Source organism: Macrotis lagotis, chromosome 2 (genome assembly GCF_037893015.1).
Source record: "Macrotis lagotis isolate mMagLag1 chromosome 2, bilby.v1.9.chrom.fasta, whole genome shotgun sequence".
Taxonomy (NCBI): domain Eukaryota; kingdom Metazoa; phylum Chordata; class Mammalia; order Peramelemorphia; family Peramelidae; genus Macrotis; species Macrotis lagotis.
In genome coordinates, this window is record NC_133659.1 from 259,937,555 (window position 1) to 259,958,515 (window position 20,961).

The 20,961-nt window shown below is 38.2% G+C and overlaps 1 protein-coding gene across 12 annotated transcripts in view; it reads left to right on the forward strand.

The window, feature by feature from the left end:
- Positions 1-20,961, forward strand: part of LOC141514883 (rho-related GTP-binding protein Rho6) — a 41,712-nt gene that overhangs the window by 16,293 nt on the left and 4,458 nt on the right. Inside the window, exons 1-14 of one of the 12 annotated variants that reach the window (XM_074226036.1) lie at positions 6,754-6,838; positions 8,135-8,186; positions 9,433-9,593; positions 11,960-12,031; positions 12,755-12,963; positions 14,227-14,331; positions 17,780-17,873; positions 17,981-18,046; positions 18,389-18,527; positions 18,757-18,890; positions 18,979-19,091; positions 19,273-19,416; positions 19,498-19,723; positions 19,971-20,116. In XM_074226036.1, coding sequence (XP_074082137.1) covers positions 12,755-12,963; positions 14,227-14,331; positions 17,780-17,873; positions 17,981-18,046; positions 18,389-18,527; positions 18,757-18,890; positions 18,979-19,091; positions 19,273-19,416; positions 19,498-19,723; positions 19,971-20,116 — 1,376 coding nt within the window. In that variant the 5' untranslated portion in view covers positions 6,754-6,838; positions 8,135-8,186; positions 9,433-9,593; positions 11,960-12,031. Of the gene's footprint in view, positions 1-6,731; positions 6,839-6,865; positions 6,991-8,134; positions 8,187-8,244; positions 9,327-9,432; positions 9,594-11,959; positions 12,032-12,754; positions 12,964-14,226; positions 14,332-17,779; positions 17,874-17,980; positions 18,047-18,388; positions 18,528-18,756; positions 18,891-18,978; positions 19,092-19,272; positions 19,417-19,497; positions 19,724-19,970; positions 20,117-20,961 lie in introns of those variants that run through there. The other 11 variants (XM_074226039.1, XM_074226043.1, XM_074226041.1 and 8 more) reach the window with 11 other exon arrangements.

The window sequence follows — 20,961 nt, forward strand, 5'->3', positions numbered from 1 at the left end:
GTTTAGAAACCCTTAACTAATTGATTTAAGTTATACCGACAAGAAACCCAGTTAGATCCTAAGAGTTTTCTTACAATGCACAGAGTTTTCTCACAGTTCTAATATATCTCAAACAACCCAGTCTTATCTGAAAACTAAACCTGAACTGATCAATTAGTTGGGTTTTTTAATTGCTGATAGACACTTGAAGAGAGTAGGACACCTTTTTCTCCCTGATTTCAGGGAATTGCACCTATTCACTCTCCCTCTCCCAATTTCCTAATCTTTCTTCCAGTTAGTAATCAGATTACCTAAAGTTGTATTTTTTAATTAGTTAGTCTTATTTAATTGTTTTTAAGGAATAAAGGTCTGTATTTTGGACCACCTTTATTCAGGGTTCCTACCCTAGGATGAAAAAAGGGGCCTGGACCCAATTTGTCAGGCAACTGCCATGTCTTAATAAATGGAAATGTTTGTAAACTCAAGACTTCTCATATTTTTCTGAAATCATCCCACTTCTCAGTTCTTATAAGCAATAGCATTCCATTACTATCATACCATATACTTATTCAGTCATTCCTCAGTTGATGAGAATGCCCTCAAGCTTCCAATGTTTTTCCAGAATAAAGAATTGCTATAATTTTTTTGTAAGATGCACAATTTTATAGCTCTTTAACCTAGTTCTAGACTGTTCTCCAGAATTCTATTGTCAATGTAGTGACTAACTTTGACTTTAGAAGGCTAATAATTATGCTTCCCACCAATTGACAGTTGATGGAATAGATGTGCTGAATGAGACATAAATTTCCGGACACATGTGAATTTGTTTAGCTTGATTTGTACCCATGCATCACAAGGAAGGACTTCTCTTTGGAGAGAAAAGTGGACAGTGATAGTGATGTACAAAAAAAAAATAATAACAAGAAACAAGAATTAATGAAACATTGAAAAATGCCCAAAAGACAATAGAAGGAAGTACATAAGGTGAAGATAGGCAGTAATTTTGTTACTATTCCATTATACTTAAAAAAAAAACCAAATTGCATATAATAAAGTTTATGGTTCTAAATCCAAAAATAAGCAAACTGGCCAACTTTAGGATGAGCTCTAAGAAAAAACATTCACTCATCATTTTCTTTGTACCTCTTCCTGAGTGCAAAAGGGAAGAGAAAGAAATTTCTCTTCTCTTATGGAAATTAGTGTCTTGCAGAAAAACCATAAAGATATCCTACTACCAACAGAGTGAAAACCTAGGGAGTCAAGCTGAGCAGCAGAATCCTGCTGTTCAGGATCCTGCTGCTCAGGAGATAGAAGATCTCAAAGCTGGTCATTGATGATAGACTTCAATTCTTTCTGAAAGTGCATAGCAGGTCAGAATTTCAGATGAGCTTGAAACTGAAGGCAATGGTGACAAACCTAAAAAACTTGAACTCTGATATTCCATAATGTCCAGTCCCAATAGCTCAATGACAGCTTCTTATTTAGGGGCTCAAGTACATGATTTAACTTTTTAAGAATTTTCTAAATTCAAGTACTCTCCTTCCTAATTCAGAAGAATATAAATGAATAGTGCATGCCACATAGTATTTCCTCAGGGGATCTAACCTAAATTAAATGGGGAGAAACAGTAGTGTATTACACTTTGTAGAATCCTCTGGGACTTAAATCTTGAGTTTGTATTTACAGAAGCCCACTGGAAATATTCTCATCTGAAATCTCCCTCTTAGACACTCTACAGGATCATAGGAATCCACTTGAGAAGAATCATATTATGGGAGTATTTTTTTTCTTTTTAGACTTTAATGTCTTTCCTTTACAAGCCAGATCAATTGTTTTGAGAAATTTCAAACTGAGTCCCACATAACTTTCATCTCTGGAATTCCCATCCTGTGGTTTACCTCTGTTGCTTGATACATCTATCCCAACTCCAATCAAATTTTACTTGAATAGATGAATACAAGCATACACCCTATGGCCATGTCTTCACCAGTTGTCATGTTGCCTTGCATACACCCTTTGTCCCATCACACCTCCCCCCTTTTCAATTCTGGAACCATATTCAAATCAACTGTGTCATTGCTCCTGGTAGAAGTGTGCCAATCCATTTCCCTATAATTCTGCTCACCAACTTTGCTTTTTCCTATTCAACATATTCCTACTTTATTACCAGTCCCCTATATGTGCTGTTTCATCTATTAGAATGTAAGCTCCTTGAACAAAGGGAAGAAAATTTCTGTCTTTGTATTTTTAGTTTGACACATAGAATGCAGTTCAATTATGCCTTTTTATTTATTCATTCTTATATACTGAAATTTGTCATTACTGTGTTCATTATAAGTAAAGAAGTGATAAGAGAAGTATAGATGTTGCACTCCTAGAATACTAAAGTCTAGAAATAAACTTGGAACACCCTGTGGGGTTCATTCATATTAATTAACTTTTTTAAATAAATTTTTTTTTTTTAGGTTTTTGCAAGGCAAATGGAGTTAAGTGGCTTGCCTAAGGTCACGCAGCTAGGTAATTATTAAGTGTCTGAGGCCTGATTTGAACTCAGGTACTCCTGACTCCAGGGCTGGTGCTTTATCCATTACACCACCTAGCCGCCCCTTAAATAAATTCTTAAGCAGATCCGGACAACCTGCCCTGTTGTCGTATCAGTCCAGATAGTTTGAGATCCTTATGGATTGCAGCTCCTTAGGATAAGATTTGTCTGATGGCCCAAAACCCCCAAATAATCACCTGTAAGTGTTTTAATTCCTTTATGAAGTCCTACCCAATTTTGGGACTTTTTAAAAATTGTATTCCTTTTTTTGAACAAATTTGATTTTCTTTTAAACCAGACTGCTGTTCCAGTGTGGGACAGGTTTAGACCTCCTTTGGCAATGCCCTATACTTTTGCAGGGATCCACTGAAGAAATATTTACAATAAAATCTTTTAATCTTTCAGATAAAAGTTAAATGGATTCTGATTTCAACAAACTTCAAAAAAGTCTTAGGAAACTGTTTGAAAAATCATTTCTCTTTTTTTGGGACATCTGAATAGGATTTACATTTACAATAATAAGTTTTACTATTCATTTTAAGCATCTACTTCATCTTTCTTCATTATCCCAAACAATTAAATGTTCTATTACATGCAAAAATAGTTTTCAACTTTCATCCAATTATAGGCTTATGAGGTCTACATTTTTCCTGCCACCTTTCCTTCCCTCCCTCCTCCCCATGACAGTAAACAATCTGCTATAAGTTATATATGTACAATTGTTTTTAACATATTTCCACATTGGTCATGCTGAAAAAAGAGCAATTAGAAGTAAGGAGAGGAAAACATGAGAAAGAAAAAACACAAAAAATTTTTAAAAGTCCACATCATAGGCTTTGCTCTGCATTCAGATTTTGTTTTGCTTTGTTTTTTTCCTGAATGTGGATGTCATTTTCCAAAACAGGTCTCCCAGGATTGTCTTTGATCATTGAACTGCTGAGAGGAGCTGCCTCTATCATAGTTGATTTGTCTCACAATGTTGTCATCAATGTGTACAATATTCTAGTTCCACTCACTTCACTCAGCAACAATTCATGCAAGTCTTTCCAGACTTTTCTAAAGTCCAGTTGCTCATGATTTCTTACAGAACAAAAGTACTATATAACATTTATATACAATAACTTGTTCAGCCATTCCCTGCTTGATGGAACATTCCCTCAATTTCCAATTCTTTGCTACTACAAAAAGAGCTTCTATAAATATTTTTATACATGTGAGTCTCCCCCCCCCCCCTTTTTTTATGATCTCTTTGGGATAGAGATTTAATAATGGTATTGCTGGATCAATTTGATTGACTTTTGGTGTAGCTCTAAATTGCTCCTTAGAATGGTTGGATCAGGGGCCGTTAGGTGGCGCAGTGGATAGAGCACCGGTCCAGGAGTAAGGACTACTTGAGTTCAAATCCAGCCTCAGACACTTAATGATTACCTAGCTGTGTGGCCTTGGCCAAGCCACTTAACCCCATTTGTCTTGCAAAAAAAAGAATGATCAGATCATTTCATAATTCCACCACCATTGCATTATTGTCCTAGTTTTCCCACATCCTCTCCAACACTGATCATTTTCCTTTTTTGTCATTTTAGTCAATCTGATGGATGTGAGGTAGCACCTCAGTGTCATTTTGTTTTTTGTTTAGTTTTTGCAAGGCAGTAGGATTAAGTGGCTTGCCCAAGGCCACACAGCTAGGTAATCATTAAGTGTCTGAGGTTGGATTTGAACTCAGGTACTCCTGACTCCAGGGCCGGTGCTCTATCCACTGTGCCACCTAGCCACCCCTCAGTGTTGTTTTAATTTGCATTTCTCTAATAATAATTTGGAACAATGTTTTCATAAGACTACAGATAGCTTTAATTTCTTCATTTGAAAACTGCTTATTCATATCCTTTGGCCATTTATTATTTGTATTTTTTATAAATCTGACCCAATTCTCTATATATTTTAGAAATGAGGGACAGTTAGGTGGCTCAGTGGAAAGAGGATTGGCTCCTGGAATCAAAAAGACCTGAATTCAAATTGGGAGAAACTTGATTCTTACTACTTGTGTGACCTGAGGCAGGTCACTTAACCTCTTTGCCTCACAAAAACAAACAAAAAGAAAAGTAGAAAAGAAAAAGAAATGAATCCTTTCTCAGAAACACTAGCTGTGAAAATTTTTTCCCAGCTTTCTGCATTCCTTCTAATCTTGGCGGCATTGAGGTTTTTTGTACCAAAACTTAATTTAATGTGATTGAAATCATCCATTTTGCAATTTGTAATCTCTATCTTTTGTTTGATCATAAACTTCTCCCCTCTTCATAGATCTAGCAAATAGACTATTTCTTGTTTTCATAATTATCCTTTGGTATCACCCTTTAATGTTTAAATTCTGTACATATTCTGACCTTATTTTGATATAGGGTGTGAGATGTGGGTCTATTCCCAGTTTCTGCCATACAATTTTTCATTTTCCCCAGCAGTTTCTGTCAAATAGTGAGTTCTTATCCTGGAAGCTGGAATCTTTGGGTTTATCAAATAGTAGATTACAGTAGTCATTTACTACTGTTTCTATCTATTCCACTAATCCACTTCTCTGTTTCTTAATGTGTACCAGACAGTTTTGATGACTTTAATCAATTAAATATCAAAAGAATACCAAATATACTAAAATAAAAAGCTTTCTTTAGCTATAGACTAAAATCATAAAGATAGTATCTAGTGCTCGCACCATAGAACAATCCCAAAATACAAGTGTATTAAATTTAACCTCTTTGAGATTATTTCTTCAGTGGTAAAATAGAAGTAGTAATAATAATATCTGCAGTCTCTATCCCCAAAGACAGTCGCAAGGGTCAAATGCAATAATGTCTGTAGAGAGCTTTAAATTAATTTAATTTAATAGCTGCTCAGGAGTGAATCAAAACAGCTCTGAGAAAAGTTGTTTTTCACTTTTTTTAGAGTGCAAAGAGCAGATCTTTCTCCCAGCAAAACATCTTATGGTAGTAGCATATAGGTGTAGGAGAAAAACTGCAAGAAGTCCAGTTTTGGAGTATAAGAAGGAACAAGAGGTAGAGCAGAGAATCCATGCATAGTACTGTATCCTAAACCAGACTGAAAGCTGAGCTCTAAGCTAAAGATCTGGAACTTCAGTCAAGCAGCAGAGACAGCAGACACACAAAAGATTAGGTCCAAAAGAATTCACTATCTCACATGAAGGTCTTGGAAAATATACAATCTGGCAGCCTTGCTTCCTTTTTCTTGCCCTTTGAGATATCAATAAAAGTGTGGGGTTATTTATACTTATTATATATTAACATACTAAATATTATATTATTTTATGTTATATAATTTGAGTCTTATATACCCCTTTATCACCGACTCCCAGAATCCCATTTCTTCCCTGTAATTTCCACTGCCCCAAATTATATTTTCTCCAATTGTCCCTCAACTCCCCCTAATCCGTGGCCTTAGGGTTCGTGTTCCCAACTCTATAAGGTTACTTAGGTATTTAAAAGACCATTTAAAAAACCATTCTCTCTTTTTTTTCCCTCCCCTTTCCTCCTGCTCAGCTTTACTCTACTACTAATATAAAGAAACTAAAGTGCTCAGGGACCCTTTAGTACAAAGCATATGCAAAAGAGACCCCACTAAATATAACAAAGTCTAGGAAGTGTAAGGATCAGCCTCCCCCACCCCCTTGGAATCATGCCAAAAAAGCAAGCTAGCTAGTTTGGGATATTTTTTTAGAACTATTTAAAGTGATGAAGATGTGCCTTTGCATATAATGTGAAGAAAGGTTTAGCATAATACCTAGTGCCTAATGAATGATGATTGCCTCCACACACACACCTGTGCCCCGCAACCCGCCCCCCCCCAAAAAAAAAGACATGGAACCTGATTCTTCATTATCATACTGCCAAAAAAATTGTCTTTGGGCTTTTCAGAACTGGTGGCACCAGCTTTGCAAGTCCAGGAAAATAAGATGGCCTCATTTTCTATAACTTTAAAATGAAGGCGTTGGACACCAAGCCGTCTACTTTTAACTAATTGTAGAAGCCCCAGAGCCAAGCGAGCGAGGAAACTCACTCTAGAGGGCGCCAGTTCTGGCAGAAGCACATGGCCTAGCGGCTCCACCCTCTCAGCCAATCCCGTTGTGCGCGTTATGCACGCTGGGAGTTGTAGTTTTCTACTTCATGTTGCAAGCCGGGGCCCAAGAGGCCGGGGACTCGTTTTCCCAGCTTGGCGCGCGGCCCCTGGTGCCGTCTGGGTGATCAGGAACCGGGAAAAATGGCGGTCCTTCTGCGACGTTGAGGCCGCGTTAAGCGGTTCAGCTCCGGTGTGGTAAGTTCCAGGCTCGCTGGGAGCGAGGACAAGGCGAGGCCTCCGAGGCCGCCGACCCTGGAGAATCAGGGACGAGAGTGAGGCTCGCGAAGGCGTCCTGGGGATACAGACGCTGAGGAGGGCGGGGACCGGATGCATCCCGCCGATCTCCCGTGCGTATCCTCCGCTCCCTGCCGCAGCCTCGGGGGCCGCTCCCGGCGGCGCCCCCGATGTGTGCGGGGCTCCGCGGGGCGGGAGCAGATGGGCCCCGCACCTGTGTGCCGTAGCCCGGGGCAAGCCGGCTGGGGGAAGCTCCAAGGTTCGGACGGGGTCCGTAGCACAAACCCTGCCAAGTGCATTCGAAGCTCGAGTGTGGGGGGAAAAAAGACATTTCTCACGTATATCTGTTTCACTTTGCAAACTAAAGAAAGAATGGGCGGCTTGTTATGCGGAGCTTATAAGGGATGGGAGAATGAGAATTTAAAACAAACTATGATATGAGGAAAAAATCTACTTCATACGAAAGCATTTACACTAAAATAAAAAAAAGTATAGGTGAAGATAGTGCCAGACGTGGGGCAGAGTTTGGCCAAAACAAAACAAGAGCTTCTATTGTATGCCAATTTAACACGGGCAGAGAGTCTAGGTGCCTAGAAAAGCTGAAGAAAGCGATAAATGCTGGGCCAAGGAGTTTGAACATTATTTAGTAGATTGCCTTTATGTTATAATATAAAGTATGTATAATAGTAGCAGTAATATATGATGTGATTGTATTATTATTATAGTATTTAGTAAGTTGCCTTTGAAAGATAGAGTATATGTACTGTGTTATAGGAAATGTTCACTAAGGAGCTTGAACATTACATGGTAGGTTGCTGTTGAGAATCTTGGAAAGGTTTTGGCCAGAAAAATAGCATAACAAGGAAAGTTAATTTGGTAGCAACATGAAGAACGAATTTGAAAAAGGTTAGAGGTAGAAAGACTTATCAGGCTATTGCAAAGCCTAGATCAGTGGTCTCTAAACTTTTTCTATTTCACACTTTTACCAGTAGATAACTCTGGAGGAAATCTCCAGTATGTGTATATTTATTTAAAAATGAAAATCACAAGTCCAATATTTGTAAATTATTAGTCATTTTATACCTCTCATGAACTTGTATTACATACTGGAACATTATATACATTTATGTAATAAAATAGACACAAAAGTGGAAATTTCTAAGAAATACAAAAAGTTTTATTAATGTTAACAAAAAACCTTTTAAGTGATAATTTTAGTGATCAAATTGTGATATTCCTCATCTTTTTTTTTTTTAGGTTTTTGCAAGGCAGATGAGGTTAAGTGGCTTGCCCAAGGCCACACAGCTAGGTAATTATTAAGTGTCTGAGGCTGCATTTGAACTCAGGTACTCCTGACTCCAGGGCCGGTGCTCTATCCACTGCACCACCTAGCCATTCCTCTCATTTTTTAAAATCTTGGTTTAACTCTGATTTTTTTTTGGTTGAAGGTTTTGTTCTGCAATCAGTGTATTTTAATATTTGCTGTTATGGCTGTTAGAGCTGAAAAAGAAACTTAGCAATATAATTGAGAGCCACATGGAAGAAATGCATCATTGGCTGTGCTTAGACAGAATTATTTTGCAGTCCCTTCCACCATTTGGTTAGCAGGTTTCTATTTTCCTTTATATTGATCACTTCTTGCAAGCTAATCAAGAGTTATCCTAATTAGCTCCTTCACTCCATGTCTCCTTAACAAATGCATTTAAAAGCATCTGAAATTCATCACTTGGAGTATATTTAAATTAAATTAGGAAATTTTGTTTTCAGGTTTGTTTTTAAATATGCAAACAAAGTTTTTATACTGGCAACCTACCATTTGGGGGAACAAAATCTAATATTTTGTTTATTGTGAAAGCTTTATACAATCATTAACTAATATCAAGCAGCAAACGGATCAAGTACCTACTATGTACCAGGAGATACTATGGACCCTGGTAATACAAATGCAAAGAGTAATACAATCCCCATTTGCAAGGAGGTTTTCATTCTATCAAGGAGGCAATAAATACATATTATTATTAGACTATGCAAAAGAGAATAAATACAAAGTATTTAAGTACAAGACATTTTTGGAGGGAGGATATTAGCAGTTGAGATCAGGAAAGCCTTCATGGAGAAGTTCATTGAGTTGTTGTCCATTCTTTGTACTAAAGGAGGACAAGGGTACAGAGAGTTCAGCTATGGCTGATCAATCCAGTGCCATATTGGGAGATTCTCCCACAGGTTGGGTATAGTTCATTTGAACATTGGGATGGAGATATTTCTAGATTTGTGCATTTCCTCTTTTCTTTGTGTTACAGTGATTCTGCTTTGATTGGACAGTCTTCAATGTCCCACAACTGTTACTAAAGTTCTTCAGAGAGACCTTGAGAGTGGTTCTTATACACTCTTTTTATGACCTCTGTGTCAGCATTTGCCTTGCTTGAGATTCCATAAAATAGTCTTTTAGGTAAATGCATGTTTGGCATTCAGGCATATAGAGTTGGAGTGCTTGGCAGCTCAGTTCAAGAAAGGACTTCCCTGTCCTTTACCTTATCTTTTTTTTTTTTTTTTAGGTTTTTGCAAGGCAGATGGGGTTAAGTGGCTTGCCCAAGGCCACACAGCTAGGTAATTATTAAGTGTCTGAGACCTGATTTGAACCCAAGTGCTCCTGATTCCAGGGCCGGTGCTTTATCTACTGCGCCACCTAGCCGCCCCCTGTACCTTATCTTGCCAGGTAATCTTCAGACTTTTCCTAAAGAAGAGAGGGATTCTCCTCATTCTCTTGAAGGAGCATGAAGTGGACATAGAGAGCACATTCCAGAGAGCCGGTGAAAAGGCCTGTCATATTTGAGAAACAGAAAGCTAATTTAATTGAATCTCACTATGCAAGAGTGGGAAGTAGTGAGGCAGGAAACAGCTTGGGACAGTTTTATGAAGGACTTTAAAATTAATAGAGGAATTTATATTTAATTCTGGAAGCAATAGAAAGTCACTAGAGTTGATTGAGTTTGGAGATAGATATGGTTATAATATATGCTTAAGGAGCAGCAGTGTTTAGAATGAACTGAAGTGGGGAGTAGCTTGAGACAGGGAGTCCAATCAGGAAGCTTTCTAGGTGAGATGTGATTAGGACTTGAACTAAGATGATAACATGAATACAGAAAACAAAGTTGGGTGTGAGATGTTGTGGAGGTAGAAAGGGTAAGGTTTGGTAACTAATTGGAAATATGGGGTGAAGGAGAGTTTGTCGAGGATAACTCCCAAAGTTATATACCTGGGAGACAGGAAAAAAATGGTGGTTCCTTTTATAGAAAGAAGGAAGTTTGGAAGAGAGGTAGGGTTTTCTCTGTTGTGCATGTTGAGTTCAAATCTTTGAGATTTGTGTTGAAATATCCAGAAATTATCTAGCAAAATGGCACTGAAGCTCCAGAGAGAGAGAAAATTTATCAGACTCATTAAAAAAAAAACTTAGGATGAGAGTCATTGATGGAAGATGTGTGTTCATATTTCAGATTATGTTTATATTTAATTTGGGATAGAACGTTATCAGAGCTGTCAGGTTGTTAACCTTTTATGAAGAACAGCTTCAGCCCATCTCAACCTAGAAACTAAGACTAATCCACAATGCCCTTCTATGAAGAATTAGTAGTGTTGTTGCTTTTCTTTTGTTTGTTTAAAATGTGAGTGAATAGAGCACATTATACTGTCTTCAATCTTTGATTTCTTTGTGGATTACTTTTTAAAGACATGGGTCCATTTTGTGAGGGTTCCTTTGCTTTAAATTATAGAATATGAGCTCCTGGAGAACAGGGAGTGTTTCATTTTGGTCTTCACCATTTCAGCTTTGCACTATGCCTGGAATTTAGGTGCTTATTGGTTGATGGTGTTGATAATGTAAATCCAATTATATGTAAACTTGTAATTGCAGTACAGTGTAAAAGGAACAAACAATAAAGGCCTATCCTCAATTTGACTCTCCCCTCAGAATCCCTCTCAGACTCTAACACTTCGCCATCTAACATGAAGAATATTAACTATTAGAAAAGCTTACTTTGGTTTTTTTAGATAATATAAAATAGAATTTCAAGTATTTTTCCTATACCCCAGGGATCATTTTGTCCACCCCACTTCAGAGATCACTGATCTAGGCATCAGGTGGCATTGATCACTAATATTTAACTAGGGTAGTTGTCATAGAAATAGGAAAGAGGAGGCAGATATAAGAGAATCTAGAAAAGTATAATCAAACACACTGGATAACTTATTGATTATGAAAAATAGAAGCAGGAAAAGAATCAAGGATTCTTGTAACTTTGGAATATTTGTGTCCTTATAACTGGAGAAAGCAGTCTAAAAGCTCCTCTTGGTCAAGGACACAGCTCCCCCAACTTATGTATAAGCACTTCAGGGACAGAGCTCAAATTCCTTGAATGTAGGGCTTTGTTGGGAAAGGGATTGCCACAGCCATCCTGCTTCTACCACAGGCTACTTCAAACCCTATGGGCCAGCAGTAACTCCCACAAGAATTTTCCTTGGAACTATAGAGTTTTAGTGTCATAGATCTAGATTTGAATGGGACCTCAAAGGACCCTCCAATCCAACTCCCTCATTTTTGCAAATGTTAGCATATAAAATGGGACACTCCCTAGTATACTTCTTTTTTTTTTTTAAGTTTTTGCAAGGCAATGGGGTTAAGTGGCTTGCCCAAGGCCAAATGGCCAGGTAATTATTAAGTGTCTGAGGCTGGATTTGAACTCAGGTACTCCTGACTCCAGGACCGATGCTCTATTCACTGCACCACCTAGCTGCACCCCCCCCCAGTATACTTCTTTATAGTGTTAATAGAGCTAGTGACATAGACCATTATTCAGAGTATTCATGGTTTTACTCTTCTTGCACATATACATTTATTGACATAGCCCCCCTCCTGTACTTTGTAGATATATGACATGAAATGAGATTGAAAAGTTTTGTGGTCCAAGAACTAATGATCTGTTCTTATGGAGGTTGAAATCACAGTTTAGCAACTTGGAATGGGTTTTGTAGACAAGTGTCATATGGAAATACTGAGCCACAATGTGGCAATGTTGTTCTCTTTAGGTTGGGACTTGAGAATATCCCAAGCAAAAAAACGAAGAGAATCACTTTTGCTCAGCCCTTCAGTGAGACAAGGTAATGCAGACAGGGTGGCTGTGGAGGAGCCTGTGAGATCTGTTTTATCCTAATAGCAGTTTTACTTTCCAAGTCTCGGGGCCTTGAGAGAGTGAAATCTGTTGAGTATGGGTTATAGGACCCAGGACTCATATACTTATGGACTTATTTTCCTAGTCTAATCTAAGGTTAGTTGTGTCATCCAAGACCTGGTTTCTTTGAGATCCAACAGCATTATGGATTGTAATTCTAAAACTAAATTTTTCTTTAGATTTTGGAAACTAGCAGTAAAATTAAGTGCAGGGCTTGGAGTCAGGAAGATTAGAGTTCAAATCCTGCTTTAGACCCATTCTAGCTATGTGATCCTCTGAATGTTATCTAACCTGTCTTAAGCTCCATTTTTTCATCTCTATAATGTAAGTAAAATATAACATTTACCTCACAGATTTGTCATAAGAATCAAATGAAATTTTATGTCTGTGTACAATATATGTATATATCTGTTTGTATACATACATGTATACATACAACCATGCATATATCTTGTAAACCATAAAGTATTATATAAATGTTAACTATTATTATTTTTTTTGCCTCTCAAACATTCCCTCTTGTCCTTAAATATGTTATTCAGATCCAAGAAGGACTAGCCAACACAGCATTTTTGTTATATGTCTGAATTGAGATGTTTTTGTGGTTTGGTAGAACCCTGTTTCCTAACCACCTTTCCTTGTCTGTCCACAGATGGCAGGAGAGCTGACTGATAAGAAGGACCGTGATACATCACCTTCCAAGGAAGAGAGGAAAAGGTCACGGTCCCCTGATAGAGAGAGAGAAAGGGATAGAGATCGAAAGTCTTCCCCTTCCAAAGATCGGAAGCGTCACAGATCAAGGGACAGACGACGAGGAGGCAGCCATTCTCGTTCACGTTCCAGGTCCAAGTCCACAGAAAGGTAAATGAGCTTGGTGTGGGGGAAAGAGCTGGAAATTCTAGTTCATGCCTACCCCAGCCCTTGAGATGGCTCCCATGATTCCATTTGCATTTGTCAAGAAGTAGTCTTGGGATAACCACAACAGGTAACCAGCTAGACTACTAGACTGTGGTGAAAAATGGGGGGGGGGCAGTGAGTGGGACTGTTTCAGGTGCCCATAAGTAAAGTTATTTTATGTTAATTTAATTATAAATGTTAAAATGAAAATTCAGAACCTCTTCTATAAAGTAACACCAATGAGAATTTAATTTAGATGAATTCAATAAGCATTAAATATGGACTATATACAAAGCACTATACTAAGTAGCTAGAATATAAAAATTATATAGTCTCTTTCCTAAAACAGTTTAAAACAGAATTCTCTGATACAGTATAAGTGAAGTTATGCAAATGTTTCTATAAATTACATTTTATTACTTATGTATTGTGTCTTAGGGGTCCTGGGTAGAGAAAACTGAAAGAACTACAGATTTCAATGGAATGTAAAGACTGGATAAATACTCATTGTATCAGCATTACAAAGCACACTCATTTCAATAATGTGGTCAGTGATTTTATAGACATCAAAACAAAGAAGATACTGTCATCATTATTAAAAATATATAAGTAACTAATTTTTTTTGTGCTACTCTTGTTGCAACTCTAAAATTGAAATAAATTACACTTTTAAGAGGTAAAATTGTATTCATATTTGCATTAAAGAAACATGATGGGGTCAGCTAGGTGGTGCAGTGGAGCAGTGGATAGAACACTGACCCTGGAGTCAGGAGTATGAGTTCAAATCCGGCCTCAGACACTTAATAATTACCTAGCTGTGTGGCCTTAGGCGAGCCACTTAAACCCATTGCCTTGAAAAAACCTAAAGAAAAATGATGAAAAATTTCAAGCCTTATCCAAAGTGCATATATTCCTTAGCCCAGCTCTATTTCTACACATCTTACCTTTATCCTAGGTCATCTTGTAGTTACTATCATCAACAGTCAGTTGTTATTTGTCACTTGGCAACATTCTTTCTCCCTCAATATAAAAGAGATCTATAATGATTCCTTTCGATCTCATTTATGACCTCCCTAAAAACTCTTTCTCCCAGTTTGAGGAATATTTCTTTAGGGTGATCACAAAGGAAAATGCTGCTTGAAATAAAAGAAAAGAGAGGGAAAAAGGAGATTCTTATTGTTGAAGTAGGAATAACATAAATGATTCCTTAAACTTGTTCTCTTTCAGGGAAAGGCGACATAAAGATCGAGATCGTGACAAGGATAGGGATCGAAACAAGAAGGACCGGGACAAGGATGGACATAGACGAGACAAGGACCGTAAACGATCCAGGTATCTGAGAAGTAGGCAAAAGGGCTACAGATGAACTCACCTGACCCTTTTCATCTGCATGAAGAATGACCCTGAGTTCATAGAAAAGTAGATTTAAATTATTGATGGATAACCTCCTGAATTTCTTTGCAGAGCTGGGAAGTCTATGTGTATGAAAATTTTCCCATACTGTTAGACTTGGTTGATGTGTTTTATTGAACTACTTTTTTTTTCTTTTTCTTTTCTTTTTATTAACAAGGGGTGATTTGCTGAGTAAGGGAGTGGAGAGGAATAGATTTAAAAATAAATGTGAAGGGGCGGCTAGGTGGCATAGTGGACAAAGCACCGGCCCTGGAGTCAGGAGGACCTGGGTTCAAATCCGGTCTCAGACACTTAATAATTACCTAGCTGTGTGGCCTTGGGCAAGCCACTTAATCCCATTTGCTATACATACATACATGCAAGCCACTTAATCCTATCTGCCATACATACATACATACATACATACATAAATGTGATATAAAAATATGAATTAGTAATAAAGCTATAGAGAAATTAACAAAACATTTAACTCCATGAGTTGGTAACTTTATTCTCATGTTACTTTTTATTAAAAAGGCATGTGAAATTACACAGCAACTGCTACTAAGCTCCACTACTTTAATCTTTTGCTATATCTGGAAACATTTCTGCTTTTGATCTTCTTTTGGGTAATTGCCTTGTGTTGAGATCTCTGGGTCAAAGGGGATGGTTGTTTTATTCACTTTCTTTGCATAATTCCCAATTGCTTTTTTAAATGATTTGGACCAGTTTGCAGTTCTAACAGCAACACAGTAGTGTACCTGTCTTTCCACAACATCTCCAACATTGACTTTTAACATCATTTGTTATTTTTGCAAATTTGATGTTTGTGAGGTGAAAACTCAGAGTTTTGTTTGTGTTTTTACAATTCTTTTATTATTGGCAATTGGGGGTAGTGTTTCATATGATAGTTAATAATTTAAAATTCTACTTTTGAGAACTATCGTCCATATTCTTTTATGACTTTCTATTGGGAAAAGTTTCTTGGTCTTTTGTATTTGTATTAGTTTCCTGGAGATCTTGGATATCTGACCCTTATCAGAGATATTTGATACAAGCTTTTTATTGTTCCCAATCTATGATTTTCCTCTTATCCTTGTTGGGATGATTGTGTTCATACATAAGCTTTTCAAATTTGTACAATCAAAATTATCTGTTATATTTTCAAGATCTCCTGTTTGGTTAAGAATTGTCCTTGCCAGACTCAAAGTTATTTGATCTCTTTTTTTCTCATTGTTTTTACAGTTTGGACTTTGATAGGCTTAGTATATACATTTCAGACTTATTATGGTATATATACAAGATATTGGTCTAAGCCTATTTTCTATTAAACTACTTTCTCTGAACAATACTTGTCAAATAGAATGTTCTTCTCAAGTATTTAGATTTTTCTTATATAGCCTTTGATTTTAGATATAATTTGGGGGGAAGATAAAACACAACCAAGCTTATTAAGTATCTATCCTGCCCTAACCAGAGTTAACATATTGCCAGTTTTATTATAATGACAGAACTTCAATTTATTCATAAGTGAATAAAAAATAAGACTGTCTCAGCTTCTTCAAAGTTCTGACAAGCCCTAAGTGTACAAGACAAATGAAAAATGATTTTTTTTTTAATGCTGATAATTTGGAGGTTATTTCAGATTCTTCGTAGCTTAACCTCAAGTGAACAACTTCAGGAGAAAAAGTATGGAGCTAGAGGAAGAATATTTGTTAGTAAATGGAAAAGGGCTGTAAGAGCTATTGTGTGAGATCTAAGAAGTCATTTTATTAGTTTTCTTTTTAAATTTATTTTTATTAAAGATATTATTTGAGTTTTACATTTTTCCCCCAATCTTGCTTTCCCCCCGCCACAGAAAGCACTCTGTCAGTCTTTACTTTGTTTCCATGTTGTACCTTGTTCCAAATTGGGTGTGATGAGAGAGAAATCATATCCTTAAAGAGAAGAGAAGTCTAAGAGGTAACAAGATCAGACAATAAGCTATCTGTTTTGTTTTTTTTTCTAAATTAAAGGGAATAGTCCTTGCACTTTGTTCAAACTCCACAGCTCCTTATCTGGATACAGATGGTACTCTCCTTTGCAGACAGCCCAAAATTGTTCCCAGTTGTTGCACGATGGAATGAGCAAGTCCTTCAAGGTTGAACATCACTCCCATGTTAGGGTGTACAATGTTTTTCTGGTTCTTCTCATCTCACTCAGCATCAGTTCATGCAAATCCCTCCAGGTTTCCCTGAAATCCCATCCCTCCTGGTTTCTAATAGAACAATAGTGTTCCATGACATACATATACCACAGTTTGCTAAGCCATTCCCTAATTGAAGGACATTTACTGGATTTCCAATTCTTTGCCACCACAAACAGGGCTGCTATAAATATTTTTGTACAAGTAATGTTTTTACCCTTTTTCCTCATCTCTTCAGGGTATAGACCCAATAGTGGTATTGCTGGGTCAAAGGGTATGCACATTTTTGTTGCCCTTTGGGCATAATCCAAATAGCTCTCCAGAAGGGTTGGATGAGTTCACAGCTCCACCAACAGTGTAATAGTGTCCCAGATTTCCCACATCCCTTCCAACAATGATCATTATCCTTCCTGGTCATACTGGCCAATCTGAGAGGTGTGAGGTGGTACCTCAGAGAAACTTTAATTTGCATTTCTCTAATAATTAATGATTTAGAACATTTTTTCATATGGCTATGGATTACTTTGATCTCCTCATCTGTAAATTGCCTTTGCATATCCTTTGACCATTTGTCAATTGGGGAATGGCGTTTTGTTTTAAAAATATGACTCAGTTCTCTGTATATTTTAGAAATGAGTCCTTTGTCAGAATCATTAGTTGTAAAGATTGTTTTCCAATTTACTACATTTCTTTTGATCTTGATTACATTGGTTTTATCTGTGCAAAAGCTTTTTAATTTAATGTAATCGAAATCATCTAATTGGTTTTTGGTGATATTCTCCAACTCTTCCTTAGTCATAAACTGTTCCCCTTTCCATAGATCTGACAGGTAGACTAGTATTTTATTAGTTTTTGATCATTTACAGATAATATCATGCCTACCACTAATTTGGAGAAAATAAGCTTTGATGTTTGTAAAAGCCAATTGAGGATTTATTTTCCCATTTTGGTTTAGCCTCTGAGGGAGGAAATTAAAGTAGAATAGAGAACAGAATTTCAGTCCTTGTTCAGCTGTGGACAAGGCATAATTATTTTGCTTGCCATGATTCCCTTGAGAGGTAATTTATTGGCAGGTCTTATTGCATCCTGACTTTCCTTTGACTTTTCTTTCATACTTTCTCTGGGGCTCAATCTGAGCTTGCAGAAATATGGGTCTGAGACAAGGCAGTATTATGAAATTTTTCTCTTCCTCTCCCTTTGAAGCTTATCCCCTGGCCGAGGAAAAGACTCTAAATCTCGGAAGGACAGAGATTCCAAGAAAGATGAAGATGATGACCATGGGGAAAAGAAACCAAAGGTAAGGGAATGAACAGATTACTTTACTTGGTACCTGCAATACCTAGTCACTGGTAATCTTTCAGAGAAAGGAGAGCTTTATGTACCAGTAACCATTAATGTCTGCAGGCCCAACCCTTATCTCTGGAGGAACTTCTGGCCAAGAAGAAGGCTGAAGAGGAAGCTGAGGCCAAGGTAAGAATATAAATATATGAATTAATTGCTTCTCCCTAGAGGTCCTGGTACCTAGAACTCTGGGTTTACCCCTTTCCTTTCTCTGCATCATTTAGATCAGGGGTGGGGAACCTTTTTTTGCCAAGTGCTGTTTTTATATTTATATCATTCAAGGGTTAGGGTTATATTTAGTCAAACATTTAATTAACTCACCCCTAAAGAGCTACTAAGTTCATTGAATTTTGAATTCGGTCTGTGATTGCCTTAGCAATGCCAGACCAATACAGACCTTGGGCCGGAGGTTCCCCATCCTTGATGTAGATAGCTTTATGTCATTGTTGACTGGGCTAATCACTTTTACAGCCCAAGTTCCTCTCTAAAGCAGAAAGAGAGGCTGAAGCCCTCAAACGGCGACAGCAGGAAGTAGAAGAGAGGCAAAAGCTGATTGAAGAGGAGCGGAAGAAAAGGAAACACTTCCAAGACCTGGGCAGGAAAATGTTGGGTGAGTGCTTGTAATTGAAATAATGTGAATTGAGTGATGGGAGATTGGGGAGAGGTAGAGACTTCTTGGGTCTTATTATATGAGCCAGATGAAATAATAGATTTGCCTTGGAACTGAATTCTCCTTTTTTTAGGACTTTATTTTCCTTCTTTTTCCACTTGTTACCATGCTTCTGCTCATTTCCTTCTCTACTGCTAACCCTTCCTTTGTGTTTTTCCTGACCTTATAGAAGACCCTCAAGAGCGGGAGCGCCGAGAACGAAGGGAAAGAATGGAGAGAGAAACTAATGGCAATGAGGATGAAGAAGGGAGACAGAAGATCCGAGAGGAAAAGGACAAAAGCAAGGAACTACATGCCATTAAGGTATCTGCCCAACCTCACCAACCACTCACTAAGAAAGCAGGCTGCTGGAATCTCAGCCTCACAGGCAGGGCTCTTTCTTTCCTGTCAGGAACGGTACCTGGGTGGTGTGAAGAAGCGGCGGCGGACAAGGCACCTCAATGACAGGAAGTTTGTCTTCGAGTGGGATGCCTCTGAGGACACATCCATAGACTACAACCCATTGTGAGTGGGCTTTGGATGCGTCTGGAACAGTGAAGGGTGAACAGTGAGAATAATTCATTAGCAAAGGGGAGAACTGATGGACTAGAAATAGTGGAGACCCTGGATTGGAGAAGATGAGGTTTGTCACTCTTCATCTTCCTAAACACCCACTTTTTCCATCTTTTTCCATTTCAACCTGCAGGTACAAGGAAAGGCACCAAGTGCAGCTGTTGGGCAGAGGCTTTATTGCTGGCATTGACCTGAAGCAGCAGAAACGAGAACAGTCCCGTTTCTATGGAGACCTGATGGAGAAACGACGCACGCTGGAAGAGAAGGAGCAGGAAGAGTAAGTGTCCAGTGCCAAGGCTGGAGGGGTGAAGTATAATGCACACAGAAATGAGTCTGAGGCTCCTGATTCTTCTCCTAGGGCACGACTTCGAAAACTTCGGAAGAAAGAAGCTAAGCAACGCTGGGATGACAGGCACTGGTCACAGAAAAAGTTGGATGAGATGACAGACAGAGACTGGCGTATCTTTCGGGAAGACTACAGTATTACCACCAAGGGTGGTAAGATCCCCAATCCTATCCGCTCCTGGAAAGACTCTTCACTACCCCCACACATTCTGGAGGTCATTGACAAGTGTGGCTATAAGGTGAGTGGAGGCAGGGAGATCCTGCGGGGCACAACTACAAAAACTTGGTCTCTTCCTTACCTGCTGTTTCTTCTGACTAACTGTTCATTCTCCTTCAAAAAGCTTTGGTCTGGTGGTATTTCTATGTCTTTCCTATGCCCCTTGACTTTAGAATCTCCCTTGGTGAGTGTATCCCCCACCTCAGTGCCAGTCCTGCTGGCAGAATGATCCTGTGTAGAATCATTGATCCTTCCTTGGGTCTCTGCAGGAACCAACACCCATCCAGCGCCAGGCAATTCCTATTGGACTGCAGAATCGTGACATCATCGGTGTGGCTGAGACTGGCAGTGGCAAGACAGCGGCCTTCCTTATCCCCCTGCTGGTCTGGATCACCACCCTTCCCAAAATTGACAGGTGATACCCGATGGAGTGGTTGAAAGTTGGGTGGAAGGGAGCAAAGGCAACAAATGAACTTTCTGAATTCTTTTTTCTGCCCTTCAGTGAGTAGGCTCCTCTTTAATCATGGTTTATTTGGTGGCTTAAATGAGATCCAGAGAAGAGGAATAGGAATGCAGACAGGATCACAGAAGTAAAGGATTTTTTAGCTGAAAAGGGATTTTTTTTTAAATTTTATTTATTTTGAATTTACAATTTTTCCCCTAATCTCACTTTTCTCCCCTCACACCCCCACAGAAGACAGTCTGTTGGTCTTTACATTGTTTCTATGGTATACAGTGATCTAAGTTGAATGTGATGAGAGAGAGAAATCATATCCTTAAGGGAAAAAAATAAAGTATAAAAGATAGTAAAATTACACAATAAGACAACGGGTTGTTGTTGTTTTTTTAATTAAAGATTAGTCTTTGGTCTTTGTTCAAACTCCAAAATTCTTTCTCTGGATACAGATGGTATTCTCCATTTCAGATATCCCAGAATTGTGACTGATTGTTGCACTGATGGAATGAGCAAGTCCATTAAGGTTGATCATCACCCCCGTGTTGCTGTTAGGGTGTACAATGTTCTGGTTCTGTTTATCTTGCTCACATAACTTGTGAGAGGAACTATGACTAGAATCTAGTTTTTCTAACTCCTAGTCCATGATTCTTCACTACCTTGCAGGCATGGTGAAAGGAGTTGGAACTGACTGTTTATAGACTACAAAGGAATGATTTAATAATTGTTTTCTAGTTTGTGAAAGGATATCACACAGAGGAAGGTGAACAGCTAATTTCTATTTCTCTTAATGTCCTTGAACAAGT